General features: G+C 39.5%; 1 protein-coding gene across 8 annotated transcripts in view; it reads right to left on the reverse strand.

Annotated features, from left to right (window-relative positions):
- The window catches only part of LOC115044698 (protein MTSS 1-like), a 45,281-nt gene extending 20,148 nt beyond the window's left edge, over positions 1-25,133 (reverse strand). For 7 of the 8 annotated variants that reach the window (XM_029503863.1, XM_029503862.1, XM_029503856.1 and 4 more), the window contains exons 1-3: positions 24,596-25,133; positions 22,492-22,553; positions 17,107-17,180 (exon numbers count right to left, since the gene is read on the reverse strand). In XM_029503863.1, the coding sequence (XP_029359723.1) occupies positions 17,107-17,180; positions 22,492-22,553; positions 24,596-24,667 (208 nt within the window). In that variant the 5' untranslated portion in view covers positions 24,668-25,133. Of the gene's footprint in view, positions 1-17,106; positions 17,181-21,279; positions 21,405-22,491; positions 22,554-24,595 lie in introns of all 8 variants that reach the window. The other variant, XM_029503860.1, reaches the window with a different exon arrangement.
- Positions 25,134-25,484: the final 351 nt, after the last annotated feature.

The raw sequence follows: 25,484 nt of genomic DNA on the forward strand, positions 1-25,484 counted from the left end.
TTTGTAGTTGTCATCCATTAGAAGCTCCCACATCACTTGAAAAAGTGTTAAGTGTTAGGACGAAGGCCAAAAGCGCATAAGATGTCAGATTTATATGCACAATTTCTGGAAGACTGTTTTGTTGTGCTCAGGATAACATAGCTGTGAACACAAATGGTCAACTCAGTCTAGCACTGAATGACCCCTGGATAGAAATAGCAACACTGGAAGCACCAGCTGTCTATCACACACCCCAACGCATCCACACACCTGCCTCATTGCCGGGCCTTACTACAGCTGTGTGTGTAGTGGCATAGCTGGCTGTCAGTAGAGATAACTGTGTGTGAGACATTCTTGTTTAAAATTACTGGTGCACTGCCAACACCTGAAAAGTAGAAAATATATTAAATACACCTCTTTTTGATAACTCTCGGAACCAGTGTTTTTACCTACATTTATGGTATTTCCTGAAATAACATGGTGTCAATTAATAAGCTCAGCACCTTTATCTATTTGTCTATCACAATGCATGTGTCAGATTTTAATACTGAGAAAATACCACTTGTTTAATACATTTCAAACAAAGCTTTGGTTCTTGGTTTTTGCTATTACAGCTTTCTGGGGAAACCCCTGTCTTAAGAGTTTATGGGGACATTTGTGAGAGAAGTGATAGTTTTCCGTGTGTGTGTGTGTGTGTGCGTGTGTGAGTGAGTGAGTGAGTGAGTGTGTGAGTGAGAGAGAGAGAGAGCGAGAGAGAGAATGACAAAAAGATGGGATGGCAATTTGATGTTGGGTTGCCAAGTCTGTCTCTGTTCTCATCCCCCATCCAGACTGTTTCTAGAAATGTCACACTATGCTGAGAGAAAGACAGAGAGACTGATTGTTTATAAAGGCACATAGCTCATTGGAGTTGTAAAGAGGAGTACAGTGCCAAAAGGCCCCATGTGAATGACCACTCCTTGGCTAATGTTGCAATTAACTCCCTAACAAAGCTAGCATTAAATAACATGACAGGAAAAAGTTCCTTCTTCTGTCTGCATTTATACAACTGGATTATCTTGCATGTTCTGGTTATGAGACTGCAATTTTAAAACCATCAATAAAAATAAGTATGGCATCACTACAGGAAGAAACATGACAGCGGTAATGTGACACTGTACGAATTGTAAAACTTCTGTTTTTATTTACAGCTTTTCAAATGAACAATAAGTACACAGACCATGTTAAAAAAATCTGTTAATTTCAATCAATTCTTAAAACTTTTAAAGGAACACTAAAACAGTACAGATGCCTCACATTACATACTGTCTCACTTTCTCTCGGAATTTCATGCCTACAAATACATGAAACTACGAAAGGGAGCCACTAAAGAAAGCATGGGGACCATGTGGAGCCATTATGCCAAAAAAAAAAAAAAAAAAAAAAAAAAAAAAGCAGATGAGTGACTTAGGGAGGTAGAGAAATAAAGGAAAGTTCTATTTGTGAACGTTAAAAACCTACATATATTTCATACATGAAAACAGAAGAGGAGATGGAGGCAATAGAATAGCATCAGGGGGAAAGGTAAAAAGAGAATAAGAGTGATTTTGTTTGGGTACTTCTGACAAGAGACATCAGAGAGGCTGGCTAGCTAAAACCAGCTCTGTGTATGAGCCCCAGATGGTTGCTGTTAACTCTGGGCCAGTGGTTACACTGATAAAAGACTGTAGACCCATACAGCTGCATACACTTGTATGTTCATACCCTCACCCAGCTGGACAGAGGTAAGGTAATCTATTCACAAGCTAATTAAAGGGCTGGAGAAAACACACGTTATATCCACACATCCACAAGTTTGCTAAATGTAAAAAAAACAAAAAAACAAAAAACAACAAATGGGCCAAATCTTTTGTTTTTCACCCCCCCCCCAAAAAAAAAAAAAAAAAAAAAAAAAAAAAAAATCCAAATAAATAAATAAATAAAATAAAATTGTGATCACAGAGTCAGTACAGTTTTACTGTAAAACTGGCATATGTTTAGCACTGTTGCTTAACAATAAGAAGGTCATGGGTTTGGTTCCCGGACTTTCTGTGCAGAGTTTGCATGTTCTCCCCGTGCCTACATGGGTTTCCTCCGGGTACTCTGGTTTCCTCCCATTGTCCAAAGACATACATGTTTGGGTTAATTGGTGACTCTAAGTTGTCTGTAGGTCTGAGTGTGAGTGGTTGTTGGTCTCTGTCTGTCTCCGCATGTAGCTAGCAACCCCCAAGACCCGGAAACACATAAGAGGTAGAAGAATGAATGAATGAATTCATACTAGCTACAGCGGTCAAGAGCTTATCATAAGTTTGCTTTTTTAAGTTCGCCTGGACACCTAAGGAAACAAGCTGTCTGTCAGCCTATCTGTCTTACCCCATCTTCCCACACACAGAAGCACATTCAATTCAGCAAATCTAGCCTCAGAAGGCATCAATGTATGTACATGTGTGGGTGAGTAAACGCACATGCACCAGCTGCAGTGCGACTAGTGCTGACACATAAAACTCTGGACTGTCTGTCTACAACCCCAAACAGCTGTCATCGACAGACAGGACAGGGGAAAACCAGGACGGAAGAGAGAGCTGATACAGATTGCATTGGGAAAGGGTGGAGTACACCCTGGACAGGTTGACAGTGCATTGCAAGACCAACATATAGAGACAAACAACCACTCAGACAATTTAGAATCATCAATCAACCTAACATGCGTGTCTTTGGATGGTGGAAGGAAACCGGAGTACCTGGAGGAAACCCATGCAAACTCAGAAAGGCCTCATGCCCGGGAACCAATCCCATGACCTCGGGTAAAAGCACTAACTATCATGCCACCGTGCTTCCCCTAGCAGAGAAACTGAGAAGACTTTCTGAAGACATAAGAATAGATATGTACAACTCCTCTAAAGATGCTGAAAGGTTCTCATGCACTGTAATTCAGTATGCTGCACTTAAACATGGCTAGGTACCAGAAAAAGTTGATGCCGGGGTTGTGATCAAAATTCACTGCCATTGAGCAAAACAGTGGTGTCAAAGGGGCCATTCGGTCCTGAACCTCTGGTCATGAACAAACAAAAGATCATAAAACCACATATAGTCTAATAACAGGGACTGTGGACCAACCAACCTTGATGCTGCTTTATCAGTAGTTTGGGACATAATCAAATTGACCTAAATAATGATACAGGTCAATTGCCCCTTGGAATAGTGGATAATACTTGTGCTGGGAGTCTACAAAGATATTTACAATGTCCCTCTTTTAAAAGAACATAAACTCGGTGTAAGCCGCAGCTGCGAATGTGTGTCAGTGTGCCACTGCAATGCAGTGAAATGCATCCTGAATAGTAATGCATGAGACTCCTGTTACCCTATTCTTCTTTACATTGCTTTCATCTCCTCAGGGTTGTACTTCCCCTGATGCCCAACTCTTTTCTCCTCCTCCAATTTTTACTTTTCTTCTTATTAAGTTGTCCTCATTCTCCTTTTTTATCACATTACTGCACACAAGTGTGGAAAGTATGAGACATGTAAAGACAGAGATGTAAAGCACCAAAAGCAAAGCGTGGTTGATTGTTCAATAACAGAGCCAGTGCTGTAACTGTAAGTGTGTCAGTGTGTCATTGTAATGATGCAGCTTGAACTGAATACTAAAGAATTTTGTAGAAAATTGTTGTCTTGACATAAAGGTTATTGGAAAACATGGAGATACATTCAGGACTTAGACATGAAGCGTGGAGCGCAGACAAAGAAGAGTGGAGAGAGTATAAATGACAAAGACGACTAATTTGAGACTGACAGTATGCCACCTCTGTGTGATTCTGCAGTGTGAATGCTAACAAGGGCTTGTGGTCAAAGATAAACAAAGAAAGACATGTATCCATTGCCTGCCATCTGTCCCCTTTTTCACTTGAATACTTGCTTAGAAACTGTATGTGTAGCTGCTGTTATCCTCATCATTTTTCACAATTTCTGTCTCCAAGCACTGTGAATGAATAAATGGAGCAATGAATGGGAACCAATTAAGATAACAAGACTGTACTGCACTTTCTAATTTTCCTTGTTGCACTCTTGCATATTCTCCGCGGATCCAGTCCGTATTTACAGAGAAAAGAATACATCCAGTATGTAGCCATTCCATTTGGTATACGTCATTGGAATAATAACATGGGCGGGTTTAAACGTTGTGGACTATTCTAGTTAATTTTACAGCACACAAAACTTAAGAGGCCTTTTGACTTTATAAGACTAATACTGTCCAAAAAAAAAAAAAAATAATAGCTCACTGTAGTCCCTGGTTTTAGGACAATGCATCTGTAAAATCGTCCTAAATCCATCATCCATACAGCTGAACCAATTAAAAAGTATTTTATGGCTAAACCAAAGAATGTTCTGGAATGCTGACTCGGTCGCCTGACTTTGAGCAGGCGTTTCACTTTCTGAGGACCACGCTGATGGTAGAAAAGCTCCAAAATAAAAACTACAGTATATGAGAACTGCATACCATTTAACATTAACAGTATGGCAGCACCTTTTTGTTGGTCAGGGAAAGACATGAAGAAAGTATTTTTTTTTTTAGAGAGAAATCACCATGGTATGTCTGCCTGGAGACAAACTCTTCAGAAGGGGAGTACAGCACAGTAAAGGGAACTCTAGTAGACATGCTGTACAAGTGGATTACAAGACAGTAGGAGGGTATTCTCCAGATAGAAATCCCCAACAAGCAAACAGTCTCCGGGCAGACTTGATATGCTAATTTATGCCAACTGGCTTACTATACACTTACAGTACTATGTCAAAACTGCACATGTTGGTTTCAGCTGCAGATAGTAATGCAAATGTAGGCCATGGAGTAATTTCACCCCTCCTCCTCCTCCTCTTCTTTATTCTACTGTATTCCTTTGATTTCTTGCTTTGAGCTGTTCACTCTCTGATCTACTTCTTAAATCCTACAGTCCTATCTTTCTCTGCTCACTTCTTTCTGGTTTCTTTCAGTAGTACCCTAATCCTCTGCTCCCAGCCCTCCTCTGATGTCTGTGAAAGTAGTGCCATAATGTTAACATGGTGCCTGAGTTAATCTAGTGTGTAAGCAGTTGACCAGTTCAGTGAGCGGTCAAACTCAAGACAAAAATAAATGATTTGTAAACAAACAAACACGCCCCCCCCAAAAAAAAAATAAAAATAAAAATAAAAATATAAAAATTAATAAATAAAAAAAACAAAAAACAAAAGGGGTGGATGGCTTAAAAGGATATATCTGCTTGCTTAATAGTGGGAAATGTTTTAATGTTGCAACAATTCAGCAACAGCTTTAAGTCTGCTATCACTAATCTAACCAATTAAAGCCACCAACAAGGGGATTTTAATGTGCCATAAAATGACCAGAGAGAGAGAACAGATTACCCAAGAGCTCACTTTTGCCTTTTTTCCAGGCTCTGATGCCCCATTTTTCACAAATCCTTCTTTCTGGTCTGACACACATTCCACAGACAGACAACTGATTTACTAGGACTTCTACCAAAAAACTAAATCCACAGATTTATAGGCTTGCTACTGCCACTTATAATTGTGGTGAATTGAAAAGAATGAATAGAAATTATAACAACTATCTAACAACTTGAAAAAAAAATAAATAAATAAAATAATAAAAAAAAAAACCCAAAACAAAACACTACATTCAAACTGATGAGATGTTCTTTGGTGGAAATACCAGACAAGTATCACATAAGCAGGTGGTCGAAAAGTGCCACAAGTCTAACATTGCAGTTAATCATTAACAGTCGAGAAAACAGGGCTTTATACTTCAACTGCAATAACTGATTGCAGCAACTGAATAAACTAAGGTCTGACTCACAGGGTCTGAGTCATTTTTTGCGTCAAAGACTTCAGTCACAGTTGTAGTTACCTGCATTACTCAACTTAGATTGCCATTGTAACCATGGCACAGATATTCAAGTCTTCAGTTTTATGGTAATGTTTCACACACACTAGCCTCAACACTCAAATTAAATTATACATGCGTATATCACTTTTTTACAAAATACCAGTAAAATAAATTTTTTGTTTAGGCACGTATGTGTCGATGATGCAGAGAAAAAACCGGTAATACAAGTAAAGAGGGTGGAGAAGTTCCAATCAAATTACAGACTGCATGGGAAGAATTTTAGTGCTTGACACTGCCAATGGCCTATTTAGGGTTATGTACCAAATCTGAACATAGATTCAGAGCAAATTACACAAACATTAGTTACTGTTTTTAAATAGAGGACAAGGACAAAAGATAGAAAGTAAACAAGCAAACAAACAAAAAAAATCTCCTGAGGCTCAGTGAAATATAGCCATAAGAGTGTTGATAAGTAACCTTATAAACAATTACATTTAAACAGTCAATGTCCAGCTTTCATCAGAGCCTGGAGAAGACAACAGGAGGATTAGATGAACAGTTACATCATCAGAATAGGGACAAATGTCAATATCCTCCTTGGTCAATAAACATTCTCACAAGGAAAGGGTCCAAATCAAGGCAAGACACAAAATTGATACTGGGGGGAAAAAACCTTTGACTATCAACAAAGGGAAGAAGATCTTGAATGTGACTGTACAAAGTATGGCACATTAGTTTGTGAGGGAAAGTCCAGTCTGGACACATAGTTAACATGAGCCAAGAGTAACTAGCCTGTGGAAACAGACACATGACAGGAGTGGTATTTACCAGGCAGCCTAACGTGCCCCTTGCAGGGTATCAAAAATACCTGCTCTCTGCAGTATTTGGCTTTTCCACTTCTGTACTTAGCCTCTGAATCAACCTGTGACCTTTCCTTTCCTGCAGGAAACAAGAATGAGAGGCCTCTAGTCTGCAAGATACTAGTGATAATTTAAACCAGAGACACACTAGAGAGGCTGAGCTGTTTGTCACTACAACACAACACTAGCTTTTTTGTAGTAACAACTATGGGTGTGTCTAGGCCTTTGCATGCTTGTATGTCTGCATATGTGTACTTGTGTATGTGTAGGGCTGCCATTGCGGTCAAAGAGTGAGAAAGGCAACATTCTCCCATGAGCATGTCACTCCATCCACTCGCCCACATGTACAGACAGAGACACATGCACACTCAAACAGTTTTATGAAGTGTCTACAGAACGACGGAGTAATCCAGTCACTGAAAGTTCTGTATTATCTCACAAACTTAATGAAAAACTCATATCCTTTGCATCCATTTAAGGATTATTGCTTGACATGCTTATTCAGCAGAGTTTACAACAGAGAAGACATTACTAAATGATTACATAGATACATACATACATACATAGATACATAGATCTGATACATTTATATGTGTGCCTCATTCCAAAGAGAATAACATTATTCCCCTGACAATGAAGGACTGAATGGGTTGATTCTTTGTCCAAGTTCACCTTTAAAGTTCACAATGCAGCAGATGGCTCACAAACCCCAGTTACACAGCAACAAGCTGATGATGGTATCCCACTGTGCATGTGTGTTACGATCTTTGGGTATTTTGTAAATGTGTAGCTGTTGCACACTATTGAATGCAAACACACCTTCAATATTTTTCTTCCTATTACAGCCTAGCTCTTCCTCGTGGCTTATTCTGTCTGTGCCACCCAGAGTTTTCCATCTCATCTGTAATGCTGTCCTTGAGGTGTTGCAACTGAGCAAAATGTTTGCAATGGTAAACAGAAAATGGTCTGATCTCCCTGCCATGGACCAGCTGTGTATACACCTGGCCTTAACAGCTTGGACATAGACAGGAGGTGAGGGCATAAGTGCAGAAGAGGGCATAGAGATGGAAGACATGAATGAGAGAAATGACCAAGGTGACTAAGTGAGAATAATTTTGCAGAAAAAGGATTGAAGGGGGGAGCACAGCAACACAACAAACCTTTAAAGGACTGGATTGTAATTAAATATTTATGGAAGGGAAGTGGGAAACACATCAATAAACATACATACTTGTTTTCTTGGTATGTGGTAGTTTATCTCTGGGCATACGGAATATAAACACTTTGCTCAATTTTTGTTTTCTGGCTGCAAAGCAAGTATCTGTTCACTCTTGAGGTCTCTCACAAACTATATCAAATCCAGGATCTATGAGTGTGCATTACAGTATAGAAAAGGGAAATGTTTGGTCACAACTTGGCCTTACAACAATTTTTTTCGACACCTTTTTACCCAGAGAAAATTAGTATCATTTAAGAAAACTTTTTAATAAATGCTATTAAATTGCCAGAGAAAGACAAGTTTGAAGTCCATTTGCCAGATAAGTGTGTGTTTTCAATTCAGCTTTGCATGCATGTCAGGTGTTCCAAATCCAAATCTCACTGGTCTAACCGGGTTTATGTTTAAACAAAAACAGAGAGCAAACAGCGCTAACATAGCAAACACTTGCATGCACGCATAGTCAAATGCACTGACGATTCAGTGTCTCACACACACTCTCACATTGAGAAAGAGAGAGAGGAATAGTGTTCCACACGTTACACGTACAAATGTTTTCATCTTGACAAGGGCATTTTGGAGCCAACCTCTGACTTTGTAAAGTCACCAAGCAGATATTTGTATCAAGGCAGATGGTTACAGATTAATCTTTCAAAGAAAGTTTGTTATTCTCAATATTAACGTGTTTTATACTGAAAGTTATAGGGGCAAAGATAGTGAGTACCATGAGACACGTTAAGAGGGTTTGACCCATAAATTGTTGAGCAGCACAGAGAAAGATGGCACTAGATCCATGCACTAGTCGATAGCCTGAGTTTATCTGTGGGTCTTTGCGCGAGTCTGTGTATTTGGCCCATTAACTGATCTAATTGCTGTTTCCATGTGATTTGTTTGATTCCTGATTCCCAGGAAAGGGTCAAGGTGAACATAAGAAAAGACTGGGTGAGTTGAGAGCCCCTAAGCTCATCCAGGAGATGGGATTTAGGTCTTGGTGGAACAGAAGGCCGGGAATGTACATGGCCATGCTGGTTTTGGACTGAAAAGCCCTTTCAGAGAAGGCACTGAGACAGTGGGTTAGTTCAGAATCTAAGGCTGCTATATAACAGGGGCCAAGGCATGAAATGAGAGGGGCAAAGAGAACTGTATGGGAGTCTGTCCATGGCAGAGTACACAGAGTGCTTACAAAAATGTGCAAAATGCTGAATTAAAGTCAAGTCTGTTCCAACAGATTCAAATTGAGTGCATTCAAAGTTTTAGAAAGCCAGTGCGTTCATGATGATTTACCAGAAAGTGTCACCCTTGTGTTGAAGCCAGTGAAATGAAAGTACATCTGCATTCAGCTGAAGCTTAGCGGACTATTGAGAGTTTTTCTGTGCAACTCAAAAGGAAAAAGTGCAAAAAAAACGTATTACTTATTATTAGTCTACTTATTTCAAACTTTGTAACTTGATCACTTTATAAATTCCAATTATAATAAGCAGGACATTGGCTTCTTCACAGTAATTATACAGCCAAGCGACACTAAACAAAGAAAGGATGAGAGCGAGAACAGAGGTCTCATTGAGGAAGCAACCAGGAAATTTATATGCGTGTGTGCGTGCGTACACACACACGCTTGGCTGAGTATGGACACATGGACCCTGTAATCACTGCAAGCGCAATACTTGACTCCTCATTCTAAATCTCTGTCTGTCTCACACAAACACACACACTCAAAACTGAGAGAATCACACACTAGGCGCATGCTTATTAATGTGCGGTGTTTAGGCTCCAGGGACTCATTGAGACTCTAGTGTGGACAAGCTCCAGCATCTAGTTCATACACACACATACAGATAGTTCATCTTCCTGTCGCCCACTTAGACTTTGTGGACCCCATTGTCTCATATCCACATCAAGTAAGCTGATCCATGTCAAATCAGTGAGAATGTTGGTTAACCTCAGTTTTTGTTGTGGATGCTGTCACTTTAACTTGCCTTTTACTTTTACAATTACTAAGACTGAAAATCTGAAAACAGTAATAATATATGACTATGTTATCTATGTTTGTAATTGAGACATACATAGATAATAGATAACAGTTGCAACAGTTTCTGCCCTGCATTAACAGAAGCATCAAGTGCTTTTCCAGATGACTGTTAAGTGTAGTAGGTAAATTTGCCCCATATGGGCTTTACAGCTCCACTCACTCAGACTATCTACTTAACATAGCAACGCCAGTGTCATGAAGGACATGGAATAAAACTGAGACCAAATGCATACCAATTGTCCTTTAGGTATTTGCCAATTTAGCTTTTTATATGTCTAAGACACAAAACAAAGACTGTTTCAAAGGAGGAGCATACACCTCCAGATTGGAAGTTATTTTCAGATGCTGAACTCATTGTATGCACGCAAAAGCCTCAATGGAAATAAACTATTCCTTAAGGAGGGGCAACACTGATATTAATGGGAGAGGTTATACAATGGGCTAAAGCTAGGCAGCGTATGGAGGTCACAAAGATGTAGCACAGGCACTTAGTCAAAACTTGACGCAGGGTGACAAACAGGCAGTGAGAAATGTGGCAAAGCCATTTCAACCAGTATGGCAGTTTGATAAAAATCATCACTGTCATTAAAACATACCTAACTTAAGTCTTGAATAAATTATTCCCAGTGTACTGGGAAAAAATTCTCTTGCTGTGAATTTACATCTTGCAGGCAGAACCTTGCTGATTATAAAGTCAGTAAGTTGTACATATGTCTTTTTCCCTAATCTTATAAAAACTATTTTTGCATTAATCGCTTGATAATCGCCCTCGCCCAAAGTGAGCTGAGATTGGCTCCAGCATCCCCCATGATCCGGAAACCTATAAGCAGTAGAAGATGAATAAATGAAATTAATAAAAGCACAGCCCAGTGCTTTGGTTTATTGCTATGAAGGTGCACTTCTTAAACTGCTAACTGCATCTATAATGAAAACAAAATGTGCAAGCATTAAAACAAATGCAATTATTTTAGTTAATGACAAACTGTCTCAGTGCAAAACAATCTGAATAACTGGCTAGGTCACTCTAGTGTTTTTATAATTACCATCTTTAAAAAAAAAAAAAAAAAAACACCACTTGTACAACTGAATAATGTTTTTATGTCCCCATAGAGCCAACAGGCTCCTACATGCTAGCTTTGTGGGTTGGTGTCTACTTCATCTGTGCGTGGCCAGACGTGTCCAAGCAGATTCAACACTAGAGCTGCTGACAGGGCCAGTGAGTTTATTATACACAGGGGCACACACTCAAACATGCTGTATATGTCCACAAACACAAATACTCCCTCTGCATGTATAGGCAGTGTCCTGACAGCTGCCGACTCACATGTGACACAACCTTAGTTATTTTTATAACTGTGAAGAAACCATTATGCTTTGAATGCATTGAAAAGTCTGAGTTGTGTATTTACTTGTGAATGTATTTTCGAACATGCAATAACCAAGAAAGCGTGAGACAATCTACAAATCCTTGGTTTCATACACTATGGTACAAACAGTGAAGTAAGCACATTTCAGATTACAGTATCTTAATGGGATGCCACTCATTGCCTTGTCCTCCCCACCAACAGTCGTTCTCAAGATCAGAGTTTAAAGATGGGTGAAGCAAAACTGCCCTCTAATCATGACTCAAACTGGTAAAACTTGCTCTTCATGAACCTAAGGAGATGTTAAGATTCTTAACACTTGTTCAGGTACATCTTTGTCTACATATTAGGACCTTACTATGGCCTTTGTCATAGTTGCCTTTGCATTTAGATAAAAATTTGATACAAATGATCTGTCTTTAGTTCCTGGAAAGGCTCAAAATCGCATTACTGTGCTATTTTTAACGTTGACTCTCCTTGTCTGTTCTGGTGTATGGATTGACCTCATCTTTCTGTGCAACCTGGTTACCATCAGCTGTTTTAACAGGCTGACAGAAGAAATCTCACAACTACATTGCCCTGTCGCTCTCATACTCACTCATTGAATGTTATACTAAAGAGGGTCAGCCCTGGTATAGATTACACCAGGAAGACACATGCAAAGATACTTAAAAATGCATCAGAGGCAGACCAAAATAGACACATAAACAAGCCCTTTGTATGAGGAAGGAAACTATGACGAAACTATAATTTGATACAAAACAGTGGGAAACGGGAGATCTTCAAGGAAAATGAACTGAGATGTCAATGAAACAAGGGAAATGATTATTCTCCAGATTAGCTTGTCTTTGTGCGCTTGCCCTCAGTCTCTCTTCATCTCCTCCTAGATTCAATGGAGCTTTGTATTATTGTTCACAAAACAACCAGTATTGTTTCTAGTTTTCAACAGTAGAGAATATAGTTAACATCGCCTGGTAGTTTCTCAACCAAAATCATTCACAACATGTCCAATCATATTCAAGGCTATGGACCTAGCTTTAGTCAATCTTTGACAAAACATTTAGTCTGATTATTCTGCCTATAAAGCTAATTCTTTAAGTTGCCTTGCATAATCTCTGATCACATTTCTATGTTTAACAAAAGACAACAAAAACTCAACAAAGGTGAATCCGGCTGCTATACTGTAACTATGTTGTTCATATTTGATCTAGCCAGGAGAAATTAACTTATTCTGACAAATGCACTAAAATATGCCTTTAATATATAAACCAACAAAATCTTTAATCAGTGCAACAAGAACAAAAGCTATTTTACTGGCTATATTCTTATTCTCATTGTAAAAACAAAACTTTTGTTAGGTATTACATTGTTTCAATTTTAGAAGAAACAAACAAAGTCTATCTAGAGCAGACGTGCAGAGGACCAGTTTTGTGTTTCGAGCACACTAAATTCTAGATCTAATTAAATTGTGAAAACTAAAGTTTCCAGTTTTTCTGTCTTGTGGGCTTTATTCCATGTGGCTGTGGATGTCTGAGTACTTCCATCAAGCCAGATCCTAAACATGTTTCATCATTACCACCTAATCACATGAGTGTAAATCCAATAGAAGCATTTTACCTATCAGAGCAAACATTGTGACGATGCTTCATGGCAGAGGCAGTTCTGTGAGGCCACTGTATGCGTTTCAGTAGTATGCGGGTACAAATACATGACAGTATGGAATCTTTTCTTTGTGGGCATGTTCAAGAGAAAATGAAAAATATATTGGAACACAATGCAAAGAAAGTAAAAAAAAAAAAAAAAGACCATGGGACAACACTTTGGATAGCAAATAAAACATTTCTTAAGAGTCTCTAGATTTTTTAGATTTTTAGATCTCCTTTTCACTTTTCACTCCTTTTCAAAATAAAAAAATCTGTTGCTTGGAGTTGATGTATATTGTTAGACCTTGAATTATTAAGTGGTGTTAAACTGCGCTCAGACCTCTTCGGGAGCCTCACTGCTGACAGACAAAGCCAGTCAACCAGTGTTTTAGGCCATGCTAGAAAAAATTTCTAATCTCTTTTGAAAATACACAACGTAGCCAAAGATAAACTATTTACACTCAGCATCTACTGCTAAAATAAACAGTAAAGGAAGAACAAAAGCAGCAGGTAGAAAAACTGGATAAATGTGTGCTTAGGGACAGAATAAGATTAGGGAAAAGGGGCCTCATGGGGGTAAAATAGAAAGGAACATTCACATTTAGACATCTTGATAAAACAGATTAATTTCTGCATGTTAATCTTCATTTCTTCTCTAGCCTTAACCACCAGCCATCAGACTAGTGTAATGAAAAGACTAGAGCACCAGGATTTTACTTCTTTGTCAAAGTCATGTGGTTCTAATAAATCAATTAAAATAAATCACTCAAACAAATGCAGAAACACAAACAACATGCAACAGCTGGTGGGACAGTCTTTTGCTGGAGGATTTCCAAAACTCAATTTACACCACAAGGATTAGCTTTAGCAGGTTGTTCCACAACCTGACCTGCTCTAAAAATAACAATTATAGCTATTTAACTCACACCGATCTTCCGCTGTAAATCAACAGACATATTTGGAACAAAAACAACCTGCATTAATCTTGAGTAGTTCAGTTTTGCCTCATTTAGCTTCACTTGGATTAATATATCACATACGCATCACCCCTTGACACACTATGACCAATAACAAGGCTACAACAATACAGCTGGCTTGAGAGAAGGACTCCAACAGTCTTCTGAAACTGATAATGATGCTGTCTGATATTCAGAAAAAAATAAAAAAATAAAAAAATAAAAAATAAAGATACACCAATAAAATGATCAGCTCAAGGTGTTTTGTGTGTCTTAATAGCCTCAATGTCATGAAGTCATGGGCCATTTTAAGATTTTATTTCAAGAACTTGAACCGACATGCATTTAAGCCCTAACAACAATTAATAACTATATTGGTAACACAGCGGGTCACTACACCAATCTCTCTGTACTGGGTTTATGACATACTAAGAGTTTACATTGGTGAGTTTAATTTCCTCCTTGAACAAAACACCTTATATGCTGTTGAAAGATGTAAAATTTGTAGTTTGTGTTGTTTTTCCATGTGTCATAAATTTTAAAATGTGGGATATATCAGTTGTTCAATGTGAGTGTAACCGAGGAAACTTAAAAATGGCTGGTCCATAAAGGATTATTTTAAAGCCTTAATGAAATGATTGGAATGATTATTTCACACATACATGTGTTGACAAAGATGCAAGCTTTCATTCCAATGTTCAAATTTTTGAAAGACTGCTTTCTAATCATGCTGCTTCAGTGATAAAATTAACTTTTACCTAAACACCGATAAACTTAGCTGCTGCCAGATATCAAAGCCCTCCTGAGCATATAGATAAAACCTTGAGTTTTTATGAGCTGCCATCACTGTCAATGTCTGCAAGGGTGCAACAGTACAACCATTTATGAGTGCGGCTGAAAGTTTTGTTCTCTTAAGACACTAAATGACCATTAATGTCTGTACAAATCTCTGGTTGCTTTTCTGTACATGCACCTTTTTTGTTATTGTGAGAACATTAACATTAACAGTTGCTATATCTTGACAGTGTGCTGGTAAGAAAAAGAAGGGCTGTTTACTTTTTTTTTTTTTTTTTTTTTACTTTGGCCCTGATTTCCATATACCATAGTAATGACTCCAGGAAACAGGCTATGACTTAGAGAAAGTTACAAAATACACTTTGCTCTTCTGCTTTCAAGTGAATAACAGAGTTAGGTGATATATTCAGCAAGATGCCATCCCTGGGATCTCCTAAAGGTCCATTACATGCACATAACAGCCGTTTTGTACATACAGTAAATTTCAGTAGAGCAGTTTAGTTTGGTGACAAACATGACCTCAGTAAATTATACTCCAGACATCAAGTTTGCTTCCCCAAATGGATTTTATGGTTTGCAGTGGATACTATCCAATTTTTCATGCCTCTAAGCAACTAGAAATCCATGGCCACTACAAACATCACATTGCTAGTTTCTTTAAAATAAGTGAACTTGATGACAGAAACTTTCATATTTGCTCTGCAGTTGTAAATGTGTTTTAATATTTGTTCAGAGGCACATGAATTACCTAAATACATAAAAAAATCTTTAAACCAAGCAAACAGACAAAGAATATGAAACCTTCAGTTCAATATCAATGCTATACTCCAAACACATGTTGGCCATTGATGCCAGTATCAGTAACTATCAGAGCTCTCTGGAGCACGCCCAATTAAAAACTTCTTTTATCACAACAGAAAAAAAATCTAACACCCCTATCTACAGGAAGACAGCCATTAGTTAGTAGTACAAAGTACAAAGAGCACATTTGTGTATATGCATGTGAGGGTGAGATAGGACTTGAGTTAAATGTAGTTTAAATCAAAACAGTAGCCCATATTGGTATTTTCCCCAGATGTTTCAAAGAATACTCAAGCTGGAGGGTTATACCAGCACCAAAATAGTCAGTAAGATTTTTTTTATTCCATTTTTGTATTCCATTATTAAAAATTCACAATTTGTGTATATATATATATATATATATATATATATATATATATATATATATATATATATATATATATATTTATTCCCCCCCCCTCTATATTAAGATGGACATTCATAAGCCTGTAAAAAGTATGATAAGCAAAATAAACCTTATAGTGATAATATATGTGGTACCCCCAGTCTGCCCCACCAACCAGAGGCGTGGTATTTATCATAAACCAATGAATCGGATCCGTTATTCAAAATATGGTCTGTAACTTAGGTAATCAAAGCTCATTGTACCCTGGTACAAAAGTCATGTAAACAGGGGATCCACCTGTAATACAGCATTTCATTATAACTCATTATCCATGTTTGCCTTCCTGCTGCAGAGCTCAGCTATAAAGTTAAACCAGAGCAGCAGAGCACTAAATGATGAAGGTGCTTTGCAATAATGTTCACCTAAGACACAGTATGCAAAGAGAACAGGCAGAGAAAGTGATGTAAAAGTAGATGAAAGATGACGAAACACTCTTTAGCTCACTGAATACCATTCCTTCACGGCAAACATTTACGCTGTATGTATTACCCTGAGATAAGGATGGAGAGAAAATGATAACTCTCTACATTCCCCCATCTCTCTTTAGCTGTGTTCCCCCCTCTCTCTTTCTCTCTGCAGTGAGTGAGGTGATGAATGTATGTGTCTTTTCAGTTCCTATTAATAGTACAAAGCAGGGCTGGAGGTGTCAAAGCTAAAGAGAGATGAGATCTCTCACTTTCTAGCCTTCCCGTCCACACACATACAGAGTTGAAGCGGACTCTACCAGAGTCCAGATGTAGCAGAGGTGGGGTGTATGTAAGGGTGATGGGGGAAGGGGACAGGGGAAAGCGGGTAGAGGTTGGAGACAAAGCCAGGAGCAGTCAGCGCTTCAAACAGAATACTGACAGATTTACTACCTATATGACAAAGCAAACAAACCAGAGATCTCATCACGGTGGGGTGAAAGACTGAACCTGCACAGTAGAGCAGTGCAGACAAACACACTAACACATAGTTGCCCAGACTCTCACATTGTTTAACAGTGAGTTGACTAATTTAACCCAGTCTGCAGAGTACAGTGATCCATCTTGACGAGTTCCAGATTCCTTTATGAGATGAAGAACAGGGGGAGAAGACCACTCAATGCACTCAGTGTCTCAGCAGCATTTGTGTGACTATTCCTACCTCGTGAGTTGGTAGCGAGGTCGGCCACTTTCTGAAAGGCATCAAGGAAGGCAGCCACAGCAACCCCTGTCGCTCTGGAAAAGAAAATGAAGATGAGGATTTAGGCAAAACATGAATAAAACAAAAACTACACAAAATGAAAATAATATTCTAATCAGACAAAGGTGGCATAAATAGGCACAATAAAAGATACATGGCTAGCTGACCAACTGCAGTAATTACATACAAGTGTTGGTCCACAAAGACACAAAAACTGATAAGACGTAGGGAAGAATTTATTAGAATTTATTAGACCTCTTTTTCATCTGAAAGAGGGAAGAAAGAAAAAAAAAACTCTTGCATGTGCGCACATGGGTGATACATTTTTGATTATGATGCCAAAATCAACCCACATAATTTGAAAATGAAAGTAAGTATGGTTGTGCCAGTTAAAACTTAAACGTGCCCTGCTGTGTGAGGAATGTCTATGTGATTACTTAGAGACCACTGGAATCTGACTGGCTCAGCAGAGCAGCTTAGTTTGCCACACTTACAGGTCAATGAAAAGATCTATCCTGTTCAGCGCTAATATGAAACAGGGGATTGTAGTGAGTCTACCACTCATACCTGCTTATCTGTCATCCTGTATGATTTATCAAGTATTTTTACACTGCAGTATAAACATTGCCTATACAGAGGCAGGGCAAAATCCAGTTCCCCTCATAAAAAAAAAAAAGAAAAAAAGAAAAAAGAAATGGGAGCTTGGTGTAAGGTTACTTTCTGTTTTAATCATTATGGACACCATTTCAGTGGTATCCCAACTGATTGCCTGTCTCGCCTCCTGTCTGACCAGTTACTCTGCTAGCTGGCAACAGGCTGCCCGCTGGAGGAACTGCTGACTGGTTAAGTGGCAAAAATGGATTGGCCAAAGACAATTTCCATGATTAAGATCACAGGTATAGAGATGAGAGGCTCATCTGAGAGACCAGAGGCTCTTGGTATGTGTAAATGTGTGTGTGTGTGTGTGTGTGTGTGAGACAGAGAGATATCTGATCCCCTCAGCAGAGACATCAGTCAAGAGTGTGTCACAAAGAAACAATTGTCTGGAAACTTTCTAAGGTATGTTCAGTCACAAAAGCATGTTTTTTCTAACCCCGACTAGCTTAATTTGAAATCACTTGTTATCTTGTCAACACAAAACCTTTAAAACCAATGAAAATCTCTTTCACAGCTGGGCTAAAAACATTAGCTCAGTATTTTGTTAACTCAACTGTCCAAAAGTGTTACACTTTTCCATTTGTAGTAGTACAATTCTCAATTTGAACTTGTGACATTCAAAATAAGATATATTTGAGGTTTTGTGCACCAAGAAACCATTTCAATGTACTTTTTCCATTCTCTCTCAGGCTCCTCTCTGTAACTCTAGTAACTACAGGTCAGAGATTGAGCCTCTCTTCAAACTGGCTTTTTGTTGACTGAAGGAATAAAAACACAGCGTATAGTGGATCCAGGTGAGCCAGTCTTAGTATAAGGCTCAGGGTGCCAACTGCTATGTTGAGACGATGAAGTTTAGCCCTGGCGGCTCATTCTAGGACACAATTCTATATGCAGGCTTTGTCAAATTCTGTGGACTAATGGATTTTGACATTTTCACAGCATTAATTTGAATCCAGACCTGCTTTGAAACCCATAAAAGACATCTACCTTTGCACAATGCAGAAACCAATCAGAATTGGACAACTGATGACGAAACAAAGCATATGAGAACCTACATTCAAATGACTGCCAAGTCTTAGCATCCACTCAATGATGAAAGAATCATTTCCACTTTTACTGAAAAACTCAGTTATATTGGCTATTATGTGCTGTGTTGTTGCAGATCCGACCAGAGGATTCAAGGGCTTGTCCTGCAATTGGAAAAAGAAACATACATGCAGGCACACACAGATTCCTTTCTATTTACAGCTCAGTGTGGGCACCAGAGGAACCTCCAGCTGATATCTGCCTCCACTAATTTATAACATGTACATATTGCCCCGTAGATCATACTTGACACTTGCAGCTAAGTCTTGTCCATTCCACATTTGCTTACACTGAGATACGTATATCCACACCCACACACGAAGAGATTTCAGAGTGAAGGCGATGCTATTGCTCAGCACACCTGGAGTGGTTTTTCACTCCAGGACACGGTGCTTTATTGAACGCTGACACATCTCCGTCCCGGGCTCGTCCCGTATCCGGGCTGAGAGTGATCCGCCAGTTCCCAACCCACTGAACCACTGCTGCCCAATGCCGTTTTATGTCTTAACTTGATAAGGCCAAGCTCTATTAACTTCTCATTAGTGATCATAATTTACTGCAGCGTCTCTTTGCCAGCATAAAAGGGAATTGTTTGACAACACTAATTGGATTTACCGATACTCAGAAATGGGAAAATCTAAACAAGTGAATTATAGATCTACACAAATTGGGAAAGTCTTTTGGAGCCATTTATGAACAACTGCAGATTCCACAATCATCAGTTCAAGGTACAATTGTACCTCAGTACAAGTTGCTGTTGTTGTTGCTGCTGCATCACCACTTTGCCAAGGTCTGGAAGAAAACTCAAACTGTTACCCTCAGATGAAAGTTAGAGGGTTCAGGAACCACCAAGGGTCATGCCTGCCATGCACTACGAACTGCTGGAACACCAGTGCCACTGTCCACAGTGGAGCAAGCTTTATATCACCATGGACTGGGAAGGTGCCAACCAAGAAAGAAGCCCCTGCTCGAAGGTGTCAATTTTGTCACTGAAATTTACAGCTGGTCATGTGGACAAACCAAATGCTTTCTGGAGAAAAGTTTTATGATCAGACATGACAAAGATTGCACTATTTGACCACAGTAACAAGTGTGTTTGGAGGAGTCAATGTGAGGCTTTCATACCTAAATACACTGTACAACCCTAACCCTTGGCTGTTTCACTGCCAGTGGTACTGGTGCACTGCACAAAGTGGATGGAATAATGGAGGAGGACTAATTCTTCAAATTCACCTCAACCTGTGTGGGTATGAATAGCCTGTGCACTAATTTTCAGTGCACACTAAATTACAACATTTACAAGTTATGACTATCTGCTCTAATCTGTAATGTGCTTTTAAAAGAGAAGTGCCAGACTATTAAACTGGTAAATCCAGTGCATCCAATGAAAATCATAACTATGATGAGAGGAACGGGAAGACTATTATCTTTTCACTCCACTGAGAACAGCAGCAGCAGCATTATGAAAATGAATCATGTGAAATTTTACACGTCCTGGCTCAATTGACAGTGAAATTTGTTAACTACTCGGGAAGCAAATTATTACTAAATTACAAAGATGGAATAATCAGGCTTAATTTCAGCTCTGAAAGTCAGGCAGAAAACTATGACTTCTGTGTTTGTATGAGATTAAAAAAAAACAACATTGCTGTTACAATCTTTCACTTCTGTACAGTATTTCATCAATGACCTGACTACAACCACTGGCCTTAAAATCTGCAAACCCTCCCTCTCCTGAAGTCAAGACAAATGACTAACATTTCTATTCTACAAGGTCTTGACCAAGCCAATTTAGTCCCTATAGACCCTGGTGTAGTACAGCAGAGTGTGCTTTCTGACAAAGACATATTCAGCACTGCTGCCCCCATCTATTCTTAGTTCAACAGAAACTGGAAAGTGACTGTATTTATTCTGAATCATAGAAAAGGCTATTTCTTCAGACCAAATTAATTTTGTGATCAATTGAATTTTCTGTTTTAAAGACAGTCTCCTTCTTCAAATAATGAACTTTAAACCAGGGTGTTTAAACCTAGCTCTGACAGAGCTGCATCAACCACGATCCACCAAACAGGCCAAACACTGACAAGTTAAAATAGGACTGCCATTAGAAATCAGCCTATATTCCACTCTGCCCATGTTCTTCAAAGCTCTTTTCTGTACACATGTGTGTGCGCGCGCTTGTGTGCTCCTTAAAAACGAAATAGCCAGAAAAATGACTGAACAGCCCAAACGCTGTAATTGCTTGATTTCCTAGTTGCTTTGTGAGAGGGGAGCAGAGGGGCTAAATTACAGAGTATGCTGCCTTGGGTTGTCATTTCACAAACACATATCTGTCGCTACCACTGCTGGCTAGTCACTTACACAGACCAAAGAGGTCTGCACGTATTTTACCGTGCATGTGTGTGCCTCCCCTCTATCTGGTCTGGTCCCCAAACAGATTACAGACGTCCTTGGGTGGTGGGTTATCATGCAGTCAAATGGTCTGGTTTAGTCACATTTGTAGTGGCTGGAGTCAACTTTTAAAGCAGAGAGAAAAAGTCTTATTTGAAGGTCACCAAGTGCAAGCCCAGATAGCACACTCTTATTAGTGCTTTAGCAGAAAGGGCATCATTACAGCCAACCATATGCCACAACCACCACAGCCTGAAGTAGGGCGTAGGCGAAGCTTTTCTATGAATGAGCAAGTGAAGTCTAGTCTGTAAAGGAGGAACCAAAGCTGTAAAAATGAATGATTATAAATTTTACCAAATTAATATATTGGACCAAAGAGGATGTTTTCACGTCTTCATCATCAGATAGCCTATGAATGGATAAAGAAATCTCTCTGGCATAGTGTTCAACTCACCTTCTCTCAAGTACAATTGTCTTCTCATTGCTCCAGTATCCAAAGACAGAGATCCTACTGTTCCACAGCTTCTTGTTAGCAGCAATGCCACAAATAGTCTCCTGAGACTTAGCATGGTAGGGTCACATATTTAACCCCTCAATGATGCAGGCACTTGAATAACATATCACCATTAATTAGTCTTAATACTGATTACTGGCCCCTGGAAGGTATTGTTCAACCCCTGGGCCTTTATACAACTGTCAGTCTTAGTCTATCTGTGGACACGTGGACACTTAAATGGGCAGAGAACTGCCATGCTTTGTTGATCAAAGAATAATTTAGACTACACGATAATGGTTATCGTGTATTTGTTGGACAATGAGCTTTTATTTCAACTGTCATATGTTGTTTGTCTAGTGACGTGTGCCACTTAAAGCCAACTAGGAGAGGTGGCTGGGAGTGCCATCCACTGTGAGCATAAGACTTGGAATAACTTTGGCAGGAGATCATCTGAAGGGCAATAAGGCTAGTTACAAAAGAAGACAGTGCTTTGCAACTAAAAGAACACAATTCAGTCCTAAATAAAAAATAATAATGTGGAAAACATGCTGGACATGTTTCATAAAATAATTTGTGGAATGCTACTCCTCTTTGCTTCGGCATTACGCTTTTACCACCTCGGTCAAGTCTAGAACCTTTTCTGTTGTACTGCCTATTTTCAAGAAAAATATAAAGAAACATGAATGAGTAGTACATGCATACAAACATACTCTCACCTGAGTTGCGACTGCAGTTTGCCGGCTTTGGTGATAAAGTCCTCCCAAATAGGGTAGCTGCTCTGTGATGTAAAGGAAAATGAGACACACAAACATGAATGACACAATCAACAGAATAGATTTCGTTATTCCCACATTTACGTAATGGTTCAACCAACATAGGGCCGTAAGAATGCCTTGCCTTATCAGGAGGGTAAACAGAACTAACCAAGCCTTTTGCTTTCCCATTTATGTTCCTATGCAAAAAACTCATAATTTACCATGTAGTATAAAGATTAGTTCAGCGATGTTGTATGCAATGGAAAGGAGTAGAGTTTGATCTTAACACAGAGTAAGCTCTAATCATGAATTACTTATATTCCCAAATAGCTGGCTTTTATTTTGTGCTCAATTAGTTTAACATTTTATTATTATGTTAATGAAAACGCAGCCTGCACAAGTTAGGCTGCGAAATGGGTCACAGGCTTCTTTTGGAAAGATCCCCACACAACAAGGGCACTAATACTATAGTATAATGAGTCCAGCTCCCAGTGGGACTCTAAATTTACCCAATTCAGGTCCTATGCTGAAAATAGTTGAAGAACCTTTTTATCAAAACTATCACAGAGAACAAACAGTCTAAAGTATTGGTGTGAAGGGGCTAACAAAGCTGAGTAGCAGCAGCACATGACAAAGTGATGGATATAGCATGAGCAAATGTTTGGTGCTAATGTGTTACTACTGTCAGAGGTCTGGAGAATGTCATGTTATGCTGTCAAACATTACACCCAACAACCATCTCTTTACCTACAGTGCCTCTCTGTCTCTCACTCATTCTCTCAGCTTCCCAGTCTACTTTGCATCCTTTTTTTCTGAATCTCTGGCTTGCTAGTCTAACCACCTCTCTCTGAAGAGGTCATCACTGTCAGCTGCTCCAACGCAGACAGCAAACACACAGCAGCACCATGGCAAATGAGCTTTCTCTGCTTTCCTCACTCTTGTTGATGAATAAGGTTTGCCTAAAAAGTCAGCGAGATGTCACAGATTTTTTTAAGTATACAAATGCATCCTATACTACTGCAAATGAAGAAGGCACACTTTGGATTTTTCATAGCTCATATAAAAACAGAGCAAATGCACTAGGTGACGCTTAAGAAACAGGGGGACAACCTAGTCCAGGGTCACCTACTTCAGTCCTGGAGAACTAATGTCCTGCATGTTTTAGATGTTACCCAGCTCCAACACACCTGAATCAAATGAGTGGCTCCTGAGCAGACCTCAGCAGAGCTTGATGATGAGCTGAGCATTTGAATCAGGTGTGTTGGAGCAGGGTGACATCTAAAACATACAGGGCAGTAGCCCTCCAGGCCCTGATCTGGTGACCCCTGACCTAGTCAAATGAGACGTAGGATGTCTAGAAGTGCTGAGTGTCTCAGTAGTATTCATAACAAATTTAGTGACTGCAGGAGACCGGATGGCTGGCCAGTTGACCTACACTTGTCAAAGCCTTCAGATCCTATGGATAATCTTCCACCCTGACAGCCACATTCCTTCAGTCAAATACAACAGCTGGGAAGTGTGCAAATTGTCTCATCAGCCAAGCGCTGTCGAAAATAACATCAAAATAAGATGTCCTAGTTGTGTGAAGACTCATTGCCCTAAAAAAAGCCTTACACTGACAGAGGCTGCTGCATTCCCCTTCAAAACACACACAAATCAATGTGTTTCAATAAAGGAAGAGGAGAAAAGGTGAGCACAATACAGTGCAGTACAATATGGTAATCACATCACAAAACCAAAACTGATGCAGCTGAGGGGTAAAAGCAGAAAATTTAAAAGTGCTCATATTTACCAGGAAAAATAAAAGGCAGTTAATTTACAAAGCTTATTAATAAACAGTGAAGGGGTTGGTCTAGCTCTCAGATCAGTTCAGAAGTAGAACCCCATTGATCGCTGGATAGCAGCATCGTTTGGGTCCATGTTGCAGTAAAAGCCAAATTTACAACCAAAGACGGGCGTTTGAGAAGTTAACCAGCCGGAGGTGTCAGTCTCCGAACGTCGCCGTGCAGCTTCTTAATACTTCTTAATAACAAAACGATGCAAAGTCGATTTTTATTTTTCTTACTTTCATGTCTGCGATAACAGTTTGGAAGAGTCCTCCGAGCGCGCTGCATTCCTTCTCGATAACAGCCTCCATTTTCAGGACCAACTCCGGCGGCCAGTCCCGACTCGGCGAGCCGCTTTCAGCAGTCCGCCGCCTCCGCCGTCCGGGAAAACAAAACAAACAAAACCCGAGGGGAAAAAATAAAAAAATAAAAACTCCCAGGCGAAATGACCAAGAGCGAACTAACCTGAGTTAAACAGTCCCCGGCTGTTGTGGCCGCGATAAACAACAACAAGTTTTAACTGAAAAGTTCTGCTCGGTGAACGGTGAACCGTTCACTTCCAGTCAGAAGACGCTGCCGGGGAGAAAGAGAAATTTAAACCCCCCTCTCTCCTCCACGCCGCTCCGCTCTCTGCCATGACTGGACCGGCGAGCTAAACGGAACCGGTTTAACGGTACAAACTACACAATAATCCCGTTGGTTCGGCTGGAGACGTTATTCGTTTCCCTGACAGGTAAACACCGACAGCCGCTGAAGCTCTGCACACCAACCTCCTCAACGCCGAGCGAACCGAAGCTGGAAGCTGACGTCAAATGTCACTAGTAAGGACACAGCTGGTTTCCGGCTGACTGTTTTCCCACCAAAATAAAATGTCTGCCCACGAAGGTTTTTAACGTCACCCATGATAGACCGGTCTCATTCCCTTCTTGTTATTAACATTAGAACATTTTATAACAACACATTTTAATATTCAAATCTGTCGAAAAGACTGACAAAGAGTGATAAAGCAGCTCATAGTTGGAGGTAAATTGGTGCTTTGTTTTCTTATGAAGGAAGATCCGTGATACTTCCGGTGTGATTCTGTTTCTGATTCTGAACAACAGTGATGAAAAGAATGATCGGAAATAA

The sequence above is a fragment of the Echeneis naucrates genome, chromosome 6 (genome assembly GCF_900963305.1).
Source record: "Echeneis naucrates chromosome 6, fEcheNa1.1, whole genome shotgun sequence".
In the NCBI taxonomy this organism is placed as follows: domain Eukaryota; kingdom Metazoa; phylum Chordata; class Actinopteri; order Carangiformes; family Echeneidae; genus Echeneis; species Echeneis naucrates.